Source organism: Palaemon carinicauda, chromosome 26, assembly GCF_036898095.1.
Source record: "Palaemon carinicauda isolate YSFRI2023 chromosome 26, ASM3689809v2, whole genome shotgun sequence".
Classification (NCBI taxonomy): domain Eukaryota; kingdom Metazoa; phylum Arthropoda; class Malacostraca; order Decapoda; family Palaemonidae; genus Palaemon; species Palaemon carinicauda.
This window is the reverse complement of record NC_090750.1, coordinates 64,439,923-64,453,031: the sequence shown is the minus strand read 5'-3', so window position 1 is coordinate 64,453,031 and position 13,109 is coordinate 64,439,923. Positions and strand designations below refer to the sequence as shown.

The 13,109-nt window shown below is 36.4% G+C and overlaps 1 protein-coding gene across 11 annotated transcripts in view; it reads left to right on the top strand.

The window, feature by feature from the left end:
- Positions 1-13,109, top strand: part of chico (insulin receptor substrate 1 chico) — a 179,958-nt gene that overhangs the window by 130,226 nt on the left and 36,623 nt on the right. For 10 of the 11 annotated variants that reach the window (XM_068349658.1, XM_068349662.1, XM_068349656.1 and 7 more), the window contains 2 exons: positions 1,162-1,360; positions 7,335-7,548. In XM_068349658.1, the coding sequence (XP_068205759.1) occupies positions 1,162-1,360; positions 7,335-7,548 (413 nt within the window). The remainder of the gene's footprint in view (positions 1-1,161; positions 1,361-7,334; positions 7,549-13,109) is intronic. The other variant, XM_068349655.1, reaches the window with a different exon arrangement.

The window sequence follows — 13,109 nt, the reverse complement described above, 5'->3', positions numbered from 1 at the left end:
GCCAAGAGCCAATTGGTACAGACTTCCACCCTCCTAAGAGGTAAGTCATCCCTATAAATAGCGAGAGTTTGTATAGAGTGACGGAATAAATGACAAATTTGGAAGTAATTTGTATTTTTCTTAAATATACAAACCTGGAGCTATTTATACAGATTGGCCCGCCAGCACCTGTCCCCCAAGAAAGTCTTGCCTGCAAGTAAAGTGTGTGCTCAGCCCAGTTGTGTAAGTGAGCAGGGTAGCCGGCTACCCCCCACCCATCCCGCTAACTAGCAGTTGGGTTAGTTATCCCTTGCTTAAAGTCTTATGGCTCCTCTGCCAGCTATGCCGAAAGTAATACTGTATCCCTATGAATAGCTCCAGGTATGTATCATTACAAATCACTTCCAAATTTGTCATTATCTGTAGGAAAAAAACAACATACATGTTGCAGAAAAGTATACAAAGTAGAAAGAAACATGAAATGCAATATATTACTACTATATTGTATATATTAAGCACAATATACCAAAGGACATATAATCAGAACCATGGATGAACTACAAATGATGGAGGGAGATGCATGTTAATATTTGAGATTCTTCTGCATTCATTGTAAAAACTAAGTTCCCATTCATTGTAATACTTTGTTTTAACATCCAAAAATGGCATGAAGGTTGTTGGTAGGGATGTCCACGCTAACCTTCTACATAGGTAATGTAAAATTTCCTAAATAACATATACATAAAATACCTATATACATACAGACATACTTGTCCTCTATTCAACTTTGCTAACAATTTTAAGAATTAGAAAGACATTATTTTTAGCTGCATATCATTTATGAATAATTTATGAAACACAATCATCAAATTTGTCTGTGTATGTAAATACATAGTTTTTTGGGCTATGTCTGATTGAACTTATAAAAGTTATTTTAAATGTAAAATATTGTCAAAATGATATTGTCAGTACTTTTTAGTAACCATTGATGCTTAATTTTCAAGATTGTACAGTAGCATGTACAGAAGATAGTTAATTTTGCAGCATTGAAGCTGTATTTACCATACTTGATGGTTTTTAGTCAAGTTCTTATAGTAAATTTGTATTGGGAAAAGTCATGGGGATAATAATAAAATATCTTTATATTTATTACACTTTATTTCAGTAAGATGATCTTTACAGGTCTCTTCACCACCACATTCTGCTAATCATTCACGCATCCCCAGTCTCGTAGATGACTCTAGTGATAGTTATTTATCAAGGACACCTGGTCACATAGATGAAGGTGTCAAATCCCTGGACATGTCCAGTCGTGATCATGAGGGCTACTTAGATATGACAGTCACTCCGTCTATTCCTTTAACACGCAGCCCTTCTGATGGTAAGTTTTTATCATTGTACTTCTTTGTGTTTTTTGATAAATACTGAGCATATATAATTAGATACCACAATCCCTTGGATATCACGGATGTTCCGGTCCACACCCCTCCCCCCCCAGCACTCAATAGTTGATAGACCACAAAGGAGGCACAGAAATCTACTGTAGTATATTTTTTTTATTACTTTAAAAAAAAAAAAAAATTTTTTGGGCTTTTCTTTATAAATTTAAGCCTTTATAAACCTTCCTAGGACTCTTATAAACCTATTATACACTAAAACACTTTTAAAGCTGATACTTTTATATAGACACATGCCTACGTACCATATACGTAAAGGAAAATATTAAAATCTGAAAACCTAATCGTACATACTACTTGGCCAGGCTAAGCCATTGACAAAACTATGTCTCCATTTACTGTGGTCAAAAAGTGCAGCTGTATTTAACATAACCAGCTTTTTGATAACTGCTTTAATTAACTGTATCCAATAATAATTCTTGTAAGTCACATAGTATATTGTACAGTATTATGAAATATGTAAAATTAAAGATATATGTCTTTTTCCATGTTTATCATCTATGCTTTTGTCAGGAAAACTACCAAAGAATTTTTTTTCGTTTTTGTGCTAAAAGAAACTATTATTGTGGTTTTTATTCAATTATAAAGGTATGTAGTTTTTAGTAAAAACACTTTTCTCATATTTCATTGACTTGAAATGGCATGTAAAAGTTTAAGACCATTTCATCCCTGTTGCAGAGGCACAATTTTAAATCGTATCTTTCTTAGCTTCATTTATAACAAGTACAGTATTATTATTATTATTACTATCCAAGCTACAACCCTAATTGGAAAAGCAAGATGCTATAATCCCAGGGGCTCCAATAGGGAAAAATAGCCCAGTGAGGAAAGGAAATAAGGAAATAAATAACTGAAGAGAACAAATTAACAATAAATCATTCTAAAAAGTAATGTCAAAAGAGATATATCATATATAAACTATTAACAACGTCAAAAACAAATATGTCATATATAAACTATAAAAAGACTCATGTCCGCCTGGTCAACAAAAAAGCATTTGCTCCAACTTTGAACTTTTGAAGTTCTACTGATTCAACAACCCGATTAGGAAGATCATTCCACAACTTGGTAACAGCTGGAATAAAACTTCTAGAGTACTGCGTAGTATTGAGTCTTATGATGGAGAAGGCCTGGCTATTGTTTACTATTATCCGAAAGTTGAAATGCAAGAAAACTGTTGTTGATATTTGAATAGGTTGTTCATAACAAAAGAACTGTATTTAATTAGGTTATTGAACTAAAAGTTGAGATAAAAAGTTGGAGGAAAAGAAGATAGTTTATTATAATTTTGTCTAAGAAAAGTAACTCGTGATACAAGAGATACTATACATTATACAATAATTTTTATGGGTGGAAATTTGGCAGCCGCACGATATGCGAGATAGCAAGTTACAAGAGTACAGTATATATGGTATTACTGTACAGTACTGTAATTTATTGTATTAATGTTTTGGCCAAAAAATCACTCTTTAAAGAAAAAATTATTTAAATATGAGTTGTTCCAACACAGAGACTTACCTCGAAACACTTTCTTAGGAGTTACCTACTAATAATTTGTGATATATGTAAAGCTTATCAGCCCTCGCAAACTCCCAATATAAAGAGGAGTCCACAATATAGATTTACTTATAACTGTAGGGAGACAGGACATTTTCCCCCACTAAAATGTCAAGCATTACAACACAATCATGTATGTGGGAAAACAGCCTGAAATATTTTATGAAGAATTTCCATGATGCTAATCCTGCATCAATACTAAACAGCCAGAAACTGACTACAGAATATTTGATTATAATAGTATTCATTCATAATCAGATAGACAGCCTCCCAATGATGTTATTCTAGCCTAACTAAGGTGTAGCAAAATAAAATGCTTTTTATATTCATACATACATACATATACCAAAGGCACTTCCCCCAATTTTGGGGGGTAGCCGACATCAACAAGAAATAAAACAAAAAAGGGGACCTCTACTCTCTACGTTCCTCCAGCCTAACCAGGGACTCAGCCGAGTTCAGCTGGTACTGCTAGGGTGCCACAGCCCAACCTCCCACATTTCCACCACAGATGAAGCTTCATACTGCTGAGTCCCCTACTGCTGCTACCTCCGCGGTCATCTAAGGCACCGGAGGAAGCAGCAATGTAATAATTGGAATTTGTTGATAATGAATGAAGTTAGTAAAATGGTGCTTTCAATCAACAACTACTCTTTATGTTACTTAGAAAAAAAATGTCTAAGAATCACAGCAACAAATCTTTGGAGGGTAGAAAGAAACAAACACAGATGCTCTAATACCAGCGCTAACCTAACATGCTTATCTCGATAATAGTCTGTGAAGGGCGAAATATAACTAAATATGAGTACCCATCTTGATAATGTTTTTGAAGTAATGATCATATAAAAAGCATTGTGTCTCCTTTGACTACCTCAACCTGAATGATGGGGTGGCTCTGGGTTTATTGTGACATAGGTACGATGGCGACGACTGGAGCAATGGTTCCGATTGGGGATGCCATATATGGTGTCACTCATAGCAGATGACTTTCAGCTACTGAGGTGCTGTGGCTGGTTCAACTGAGCCTGAACTTGGAAGGTCTCCCCTATGCATACTAAGTCGGTGCCCTACACCTTGATACACTGGCCATAGAGCAGCGGAGACAATATTATTTTTGTACTTATTTTTTATTGGATTCAATGTTCTATCCGTGGAGATCACACAGCACCTCCCCAAAAATAATTTTTCCTTCATCAGCTCCTTATTTATACTGTAAATCCACAATGTACTGAAGGAGCAATAGGTGAACCTCGATATGGTGAGAGATTACTGTACAGTAATCTCTCACAACGCACATCGTCTCCCGTCCAAAGGTTTAAACAAACGGAAAAACCAGTAAGTAATGTATGGTTCATCCTTCTGAACAGAAAGATGATGAAGAAAACAGAAGAAGAGCCTGACTATGATGAAGTATCTAATTTTTATTTTTTATAGAAACTGATCGATACAAATTTTTCAAATAGTCTTTACAGAAGCTTAGTGATGAAAAATTTCCAAATAAGTTGTTAAAGGTAATCTCGGATGCTGCTTATTTTTCCTAGTGTTTGGTAATTTTTGGAAATGGCTACTTCCAGCACAATTTATTCACTTCCATTCTCCCATTTTGTCTTGGATAAAATGGATAAATTGTTATCTCAAATGCAAAGATATACAAGATGGGTCAATAACCAAATCTTGTTGTAGATTACATTATAATATCTTGAGCTTATCATTGATGCTAATAGATGAAAATTTTTAAATGCATGGTTTGCAAGCTGGTTTACTGAAGAAGTGTTGTTTGTTGGTGGTAAAGTGGGAAGTATTCTTGAAATAATCTCCTTTGCAGAATCTATAGTAGTAAGAGTTGTTTCCAGTCATACAAAAGAGAAATTTGCAGGATTTGAATTTTGTTTTGGATTATCTGACTTCTTTATGTAAAACTGCTGGGATGTAGCAGCCATTCACTGTTTTGTGATTAACCCTTTTACCCCCAAAGGACGTACTGGTACGTTTCACAAAAGCCATCCCTTTACCCCCTTGGACGTACCGGTACGTCCTTGCAAAAAAATGCTATAAAAATTAGTTTTTCATATTTTTTGATAATTTTTTGAGAAAATTCAGGCATCTTCCAAGAGAATGAGACCAACCTGACCTCTCTATGACAAAAATTAAGGCTGTTAGAGCAATTTAAAAAAAATATGCTGCAAAATGTGCTGGGAAAAAAATAACCCCCTGGGGGTTAAGGGTTGGAAATTTCCAAATACCCCGGGGGTAAAAGGGTTAAGAGAAAAGAACGAGTATGTGCTTCAATGTCTGGGACTGTCTCTATGCCACAGAATTATTAATTGATTTCGTCCCCTATTTTGGGTCCTTGTTTGGATGTAAGCAGGATTGATAAGGTAATTGTTCAAGTGGGTACTAGTACTTTTAGGCAATGCTTCAAGGTCACTTTCTAGGGATACCAAATTTCTCCCTTTTAAGCAAATATCTTCATCAGCCTTAAAATTGTCACCAAGGAATTCCTTTCGTAACAGTACTAAAGCATAAAAATCATGCTTTAATAGACATTCCAGAAGAGTTACCAAATTGAAATATAGATCTTATCGGAGAGTGCTCTGACAGTCCTTCCCTGCAAATCCTAGTAAGAGGAATACTTTTTCATTATTATCACTCTTGGGAGAGCCTTAGTCTTGATCTGTAGGTGCTTACTGTTGTCAAAAGGTTGATGAATCCCTCTAGCTTCCACAGTTCTTCCTCTTTTTATAAAAGGATGTGAGCATTAAGAGTCATTTAGTATTGTTTGGACAAAACTATGAACATTTGAGGTAGAGTCCCTAATTCTTTTAGAATTCTAAATTGTCCTTTGTCCAAATATGCTCTGTCATTTCTTATTTAAAGAAAAGTGGTCATTGAACCTCTCAGAGAATTAGATCGAAATCTAAAAGTTTTAAAAGTAGGCTAAGGGTTTATGATATGAAAAATTTGGCTTCTTCCCTTGATTTATGCTGAAATCTTTCTTTAGAGAGTTTTGGCGGCAAAATGCTATACATCTTGAAGAATCTTGATTTGCCTATTAAGATTTTTTGGCTTTAGCTCCTATAGTGGCTGCTGGCGAAGTGCTCTGTTAATAGGTTTAGTTGATTTTTATTTTGCTTAATTTAAAGAATTCAAATTTTAGTTACATGGTTATGTTGATTACTTATTTGGAAACAATCTGAAGTCCTGTATTTCAAAATGTATTTTTAGATATTTTTTGATGGTTTGTTACCAGTTACTTAGACAGTGGGTGAGTCGAGAATGTTAATTATTTCTTATTATTTTACAACTATGAAGGACCTATCTCTTTCCTTCACTGGCAACCCACCTCCATCAAAGTGTGGGAGTCATCAACATGAACACCAGGAGAGGTTCATAAATAAGAACAAATTTTTATATTTTTTTTTTTAATTTTTATACATGTCTGATGTTCATACAAAAGTTAAAGTTGCGGGTTTTAGGTCTCCACAGAGACGATTTACATCGTCCTCCTCGGGCGGCCATTATCCAGCAGGGACTATCACTAGTCCCCTCTAACCTCCCCCCCAGGCGCCACCCTGGGAGTACCCCCCGGTAGAAGGTCTCACGGTATTCGCGTCCCTGGCGGGGACCGAACTCGGGACCTCTATAATAGAGATCCGCGACGCTACCAACCTTGCACACTCTCCTTCCCACTGACACGTAAGGTCAAGATGATAGGAAATAGTTTTCTTTCAGACTCTGTGGCTTGGCCAAGCAGTCAGTTATTGCTAGGTTGCCTCATTACTATACCAACGTCATAAATGTATTGAAGGGAAAGAAAACAGGTAGTTTTCTAATGTCGGGTAAATTTCAATTAGACTTAGCTTCCAGAAAGAAGCAATATGAATATCAGGTGAGTATAGAAATAACAAATTTACAGTTTGTGTTTAGATGTCATATAAGATAAAGGCCCAAGCTATGGTGTCTATAGTCCATTTCTTTTAGCGATGCATATTTGCACCGACTCGCGGCGGTGCCCTTTTAGCTCGGAAAAGTTTCTGGATCGCTGATTGCTTGGCCAAACAGCGGTGCCCTTTTAGCTCGGAAAAGTTTCCGGATCGCTGATTGGTTGGACAAGATAATTCTAACCAATCAGCGATCAGGAAACTTTTCCAAGCTACTTGTCCAACCAATCAGCGACCCGGAAACTTTTCCGAGCTAAAAGGGCACCGCCGCGAGTCGGTGCAAATATGCATCGCTAAAAGAAATGGACTATAGTTCATTTTAGGGCTTCGATTGGAGTAAGTACTCTGATAACCAATTTGTTGAAAGCTAAAGTGATTTTTATTTTTTTATGGTCAATAGGTGATTCCTTCCCAGAAATGTCGCCCGGTAGCAGTTGTTCCTTCACCTCTGGTACTCCATCTTCTGATCATCGATTTCCAGAGTATATTGCCGAAAAAAGTGGTAGTGGCTCATACTGTGGGTACTCTGAAGATGACGATTCTTCTATAGAACGCCCTATAAGAACCAATTCAGTTGGATCAAAACCTGAGCAGTTTAGAAGTCGTAAAAATAGGTAAGAAAAGGTTCACTTTTTCTTTCGTCTAGAATTTTCCAGTTATATGTAACTAATATTAGCTATTGTGTGGTTCTATTTTGAAAATTTGCTTGTCATTAGATGCCAAATGAATTTTTATGTATGTTCATTGTGTACACATGCTTATGCATTAACCAAAAATGTATTCAACATATTCACTTCATTGCAAGAATGGAACACTGCAAATAAAGTAACTGACCCATTTGGCTAAATGGTGAATACATTTAGTGAATGATGGTTATGCAGCACTGAATTTGGGTAATGTAACCACATCCTTTCCATAATATATATTACTGTTTATATCTTGATTGTCATTGGTACCTTGGTATGGTTACATTACTGAAAATTTGGCTATGCCTTGCCAATCTTATAAATTTTTTTTTGCTCCTAAAAATTGAAATGTATATGGTAAAAGAGTTTGAACTTCTATTACTTTGAGCTACTTCTCAGTATTCCTTGCTTGAGCTTTTAATGGTCTTGAATTTTGTGTATGCAACTATGTATTTATGGATTTACATTATTTGTAAAGTGTTTGCACCTTCTATTCAGTAGAATAGCACTGTACTTTATGTCCTTTAGTAGCGAACCATGACTTATGAACGTCACCTGTGTGTGACACTGTGAACGTTGTAGAGCACACCCCTCGCTTGTAGCTCGTTTGTACATTGTTTATATGCCAAATACAAATGGAAATCGTTCCTATTTATGTACAAACGAGCTACAAGCGAGGGGTGTGCTCTACAACGTTCACAGTGTCACACACATGTGACGTTCATAAGTCATGGTTCTTTATTTAGTTTTTTCCTTTTTATTTTTTCTCTGCCAATTGATGATTGAATTGACCTTATTTGGAGTATGTAATCGCACTTGCATGGTTTGAATTATTCGTTTTTTTATTAGAGTTTGATGGTTTTATCATCCTTAAGTATTTTTATTTTGTGTATTTGTAAGGCAGTCATCAGGTCAAGCTTGAGATGTAGAAAGCTTACAGAGATGTGGAGGTGCATAAATTGCAAATATAGAGTGAGCATTGCTTTGTAATAAAAAGGTAAAGAATTTCGGGCCGAATTAGTTGAGAATGAGTTAAGAGCAGGTTTAGTATTACAGAAATCCATTAGTTGTGGTCTGGTGATTTTGGCTGTTACAGTATTACTGTAGTTTCTTTTTCCTGGTCTCATCGGTATGATAGTAACTCTTGAGGAAAATATTGCTCGGAGCAATTAATGTCAAGTTTATGGTAAGAAATTTAGTGAGAATCTTGTACAGTATATTAGAAGGTTAATTCTTGCAAATAAGAGGCCCTTCCTATGTGGGTTTGTTGCCTTTAGTTTAGTTGATGACGTGGGTTGGCTTTCATGGCCTTTGAGGGGGAGTGGAGTTTTGTCTCTTTTCAGAGTAAAGATTCTTTTTTTATTTTTAGTTTAATGGCAAATTTTTGCATATCACATTTAGATATTGAAATAATTTAGAATGAACATGAAATCTAACAATTTATTAGACAATTTTGAAAGGTAAGTTCAATATCTATTCTTTCGCTGCTGTATACCTATTCCTATATACAATTATACTTGCAATACAAATAGTAGTATTATCACAGTTCCTTCTATATTTGGCTTATGGTCGGGAAAGGTCGGACATTATAGTTTCTTTAAATCAAATTAAGAACATGAAATTACTGCATCTTTTATTTTAAACTATTATAGATCATTTAAGAAATATTGTATTAGATTATAATTACAATACTGTATACTAGAGTTGGAATAGAAATATGAAAAATTAGGGAATATACCGGATGGCATAAATTCTTGTGTGTTCATATAAATTACAAACCAAAAGGTGTTTTTTTATAGAACTCTAGTGATACTCTTGGTCTAAGGTAGCACATTAACTGTTGAATTGACACATCTACCCCAGACCAGAGGCAGTGAGAGGAAGGAGGAGAAATGTGGTGTCTAATTTCAAGGAAGATCTTTTAAAACCTTCAAGAACATGGAACTTAGGATGACTTTCTTTGGTAGATTTTGGTGCAGCCTTTGATTTGATTGACTGTAAGGCTATTTAGTTCCTTTTTGGAGATTACCATTAACAATGTACCTTTCTTAGCACATTGACCATAGTTCAGTTCTATGCACATTCCTTTGACCTTAGTAGTATTTCTATCTGCGTTTTACTTTTTTTTTCCATTAGATCTCTTTCCACATGGATGCACAACTATCTAACCTTACTTTGCTCCAATTTTCACCTCAGTTTAAGACAAATCAATTAAGTGGTTGTTATATGAGTTGGTAATCGGATTCACTGGTTTAAGTTACCTTACTTAGAAGAACTAAATGTGGATTTTGTCTGAGATATTCTATTTTATTGCTCAAATTTGTTGTTTCGGATAAGAGGAGGCCAATGAAGGGCAGTCAAAGGAAACGGAAGCCAGTAAATCTAGCAGAGGACTAGAATATTGCCAATGAGTATCAGGGTGGGGGTCGATTATATCGCTTGCCGGAACGTGGAATTTTCTTTGGTGGGTACAGAGTACTGTATAGTCTCCCTGGGTGTCAGTTGATCCTGGATAACAACCTCCACCACACTTCAGTTTTTGTCAAATCAGAACCCTGGAACTGGACACCTTTGTGAGCAAGATGTTGCAGAAACAAGTCATAGATAAGTGCAAGTTCCAGAAATTCCAGGGCAGACTATTCAGTGCTCCAAAGAAAGACTCCCCAGAGAGAAGAGTGATCCTTGACTAGTCTCGTTAACAAACACATCAGATGCAACCCCTACTGTTAGTTACTACACCAACGGCCTTGGACCTTTACTATAAATTTCAATGATGCCTATTGGCATGTCCCTATTGCCCACCGCTTTTGACCTTACCTAGGATTTTGGCTTGGAAGTGGGGTGTACAGGTTCAAGGCAATGTCTTTTTCCTCAACTGCACCCCAAGGGTGTTTGCCAAACTCATAAATATGGTTATCAAATTCTGTGGCTCCATGGAGTCAAGGTCATAGCTTGGCTGGGCGATTGGCTAGTCTGGGCAAAAACAGAAGAGTTTTGTCACAAATTTGCTACTCAGGTTTGAAGGTTATGCAGGAATTGGGTTTCCTGTCAAACTTTATGAAGTCAAGACTAGTATTCTAAACAGTCCAATCCTTTGGTTGGAGAATGGCAACTTGGAATGTACTTCGGGACCAGCTGCTGCTGTTTTGTCGGTGCAAGGGGATCCTCAGGTCTCAGGTTATGTCAAATGCGTTGGCCAAGTCAGTCATTTTGATCCCTCCCCTCTTTTCTGTGATCATTCATACAGACGCTTTCATGTCAGGATGGGGAGGTCATTCAAAAGAAAATTGAGTGTTCGGGAAATGTTCCCCTCTGTTTGCAACATTTCACATAAATATGTTGGAATTGATGGCAGTCTTTCTGACACCGAAGAGAAAAGACTAAACTCCTATGTGCTTGTTCACACTGGTCTTGAGATACAGATTCCTGAAGTTATAGTAACATAAAAATTTTACAATATTCACATGAATTAAGAAGATTTATTGTCATTTGACCATTTATTGTACTGTATAGAAGTTTTATTATACTTCATAAGATTTAAGTCTTCTTATATTATAAGGTATCTTCTTTTTGCTCATGTTTCCGTAGCTCATTCATACAAGCAAAAGGACTTAATTTTTTGTTCATTGGTCCTTCAGCTGCACCAATTTCCCATCCTTTTTTAGTATTCTTTAGTGCAGGTTTTGGTAGACAACTTAGGTCACAGCCTTTCTTAGTTTCATTTATTTTATATTTGAAACCTCTTGAACTTGCTCATGTTTCCGTAGCTCATTCATACAAGCAAAAGGGCTTAATTTTTTGTTCATTGGGCCTTCAGCTGCACCTATTTCCCATCCTTTTTTTTAGTATTCTTTAGTACAGGTTTTGGTAGACAATTTAGGTCACAGCCTTTCTTAGTTTCATTCATTTTATATTTGAAACCTCTTGAACTTCTAACGAGAGGTGATTCACTTACTTTTAGAAGTCCTTGGACCAATTGTAATAGCACAAATAAAGAGTAGCATAAAGTTAAAAACATTTTTTATCTGTAAACCTTTTGAGATTCTGGAGAGGGAGTAAGTGTTCCCTAAACTTTTATGGTTTATGGCGAATAACTTATTACTATTAAGGGCCTAGTAATATTATCGTTCTCGCTTGCTGTTGATTTATTTTTCTTGGTATAATGCCGGTAATGTTGCTATTTTAAGGTTAAATGCTTGTAATTTATTATACAGTAGTCTGTTAGAGAACAGTAAAAAAAAAAAAAAAAGCTTAATATGTCAATATGCAGTCATCAGAATCTCAGCTGTTTACAATTTGCGGTAATATAGGTAACATGAGAATCTTAAAATTCTAGTAAGGTTTGCAATGCGGATTTTTTTTTATGCATTCTTGTACACGAAAAATAAGTACAGCAAGAGTTTGTGCCATTAGGGAAGCTATTATTATGCAACTTCTGTGAAATTTAAAAAGTCACATTCTACTCAAATACAGTACATAGCATTATTGTACTGGTGGGATGTGAATCATCTTGAGATCTCTTTCTATGCATATACAAACCTTTTGTCCTTAAAAATAGGAAGTTTCATCAGCAGAGCTGGAACAGCAGTTGAAATCTTTAAACAAGGTAGTTAATGACAGGTGGTGAGTGCGGGGCTACCGTCAAAGACTTCACTTTTGTCTTTGAATGACTATGATCATACTGTTACACCCTATCCAAGACTAATCTTTTCCTCATACTGTACTTTGATGTGAATGGTCAATATCGGCCTTTTTTTTTTATAGGAAGGAAGCAGGATACGAGTGTAGGATGGGCACAGCATCAATTTGTGCTTAAACTGGCCATAGATCCACTTACTCTGTGATAAGGGCCTTGATTGTTCACAATTATTCCTTTTTACAGAGCGTAGAACGAGGCGGGTGTATTCTTTGTGGAGCTGAAAGGTTAAATCTTTCCAGTGTCATTCTTGGCAACGCCATAGAATCTGTTTAGCACTCTGCTCTCCACATTGAGTTCACCATTCACTAAAACTAATGGGCAGACATTGGTCTTGCGATTATGCTTCAGGAGCAGGGAGAAATCGAATCTACATCAGGGAGTTTTTTTTCAGGGTTAGAGGAGTGTGGTGTTCACTGTACTACATGTGCTGGAACCTCATCCTTGCAAACCACTGATGACGAGTGACCTGATGAAGGGTTTGCCCTCCTTAGGTTCTGTAAGTAGGCCCTCAGTGGTGTGTGTGTTTTAAGCTACTTTGTCCCCAATGTCCCTGGTGCCTATGACTCTTTTTGGTGACATCAGTGATACAGTGGAGATCCCTGTGCTAGCAGTGGACCCTAGTACAAGTGGCCCTAGTAGTGAACTCTGCATTGTATTCAAAGCCAAGGAAGTTAAGAGGTTGTAGGAAGACTATGGGGCCAGTAAACCTGTGTGTCATCTCAATCCCTGTCCCCTGTGATTACCTTCAGTGCCATTTCCTTTTGCCCATTTCCCTGTGTCTGGCCTTGTG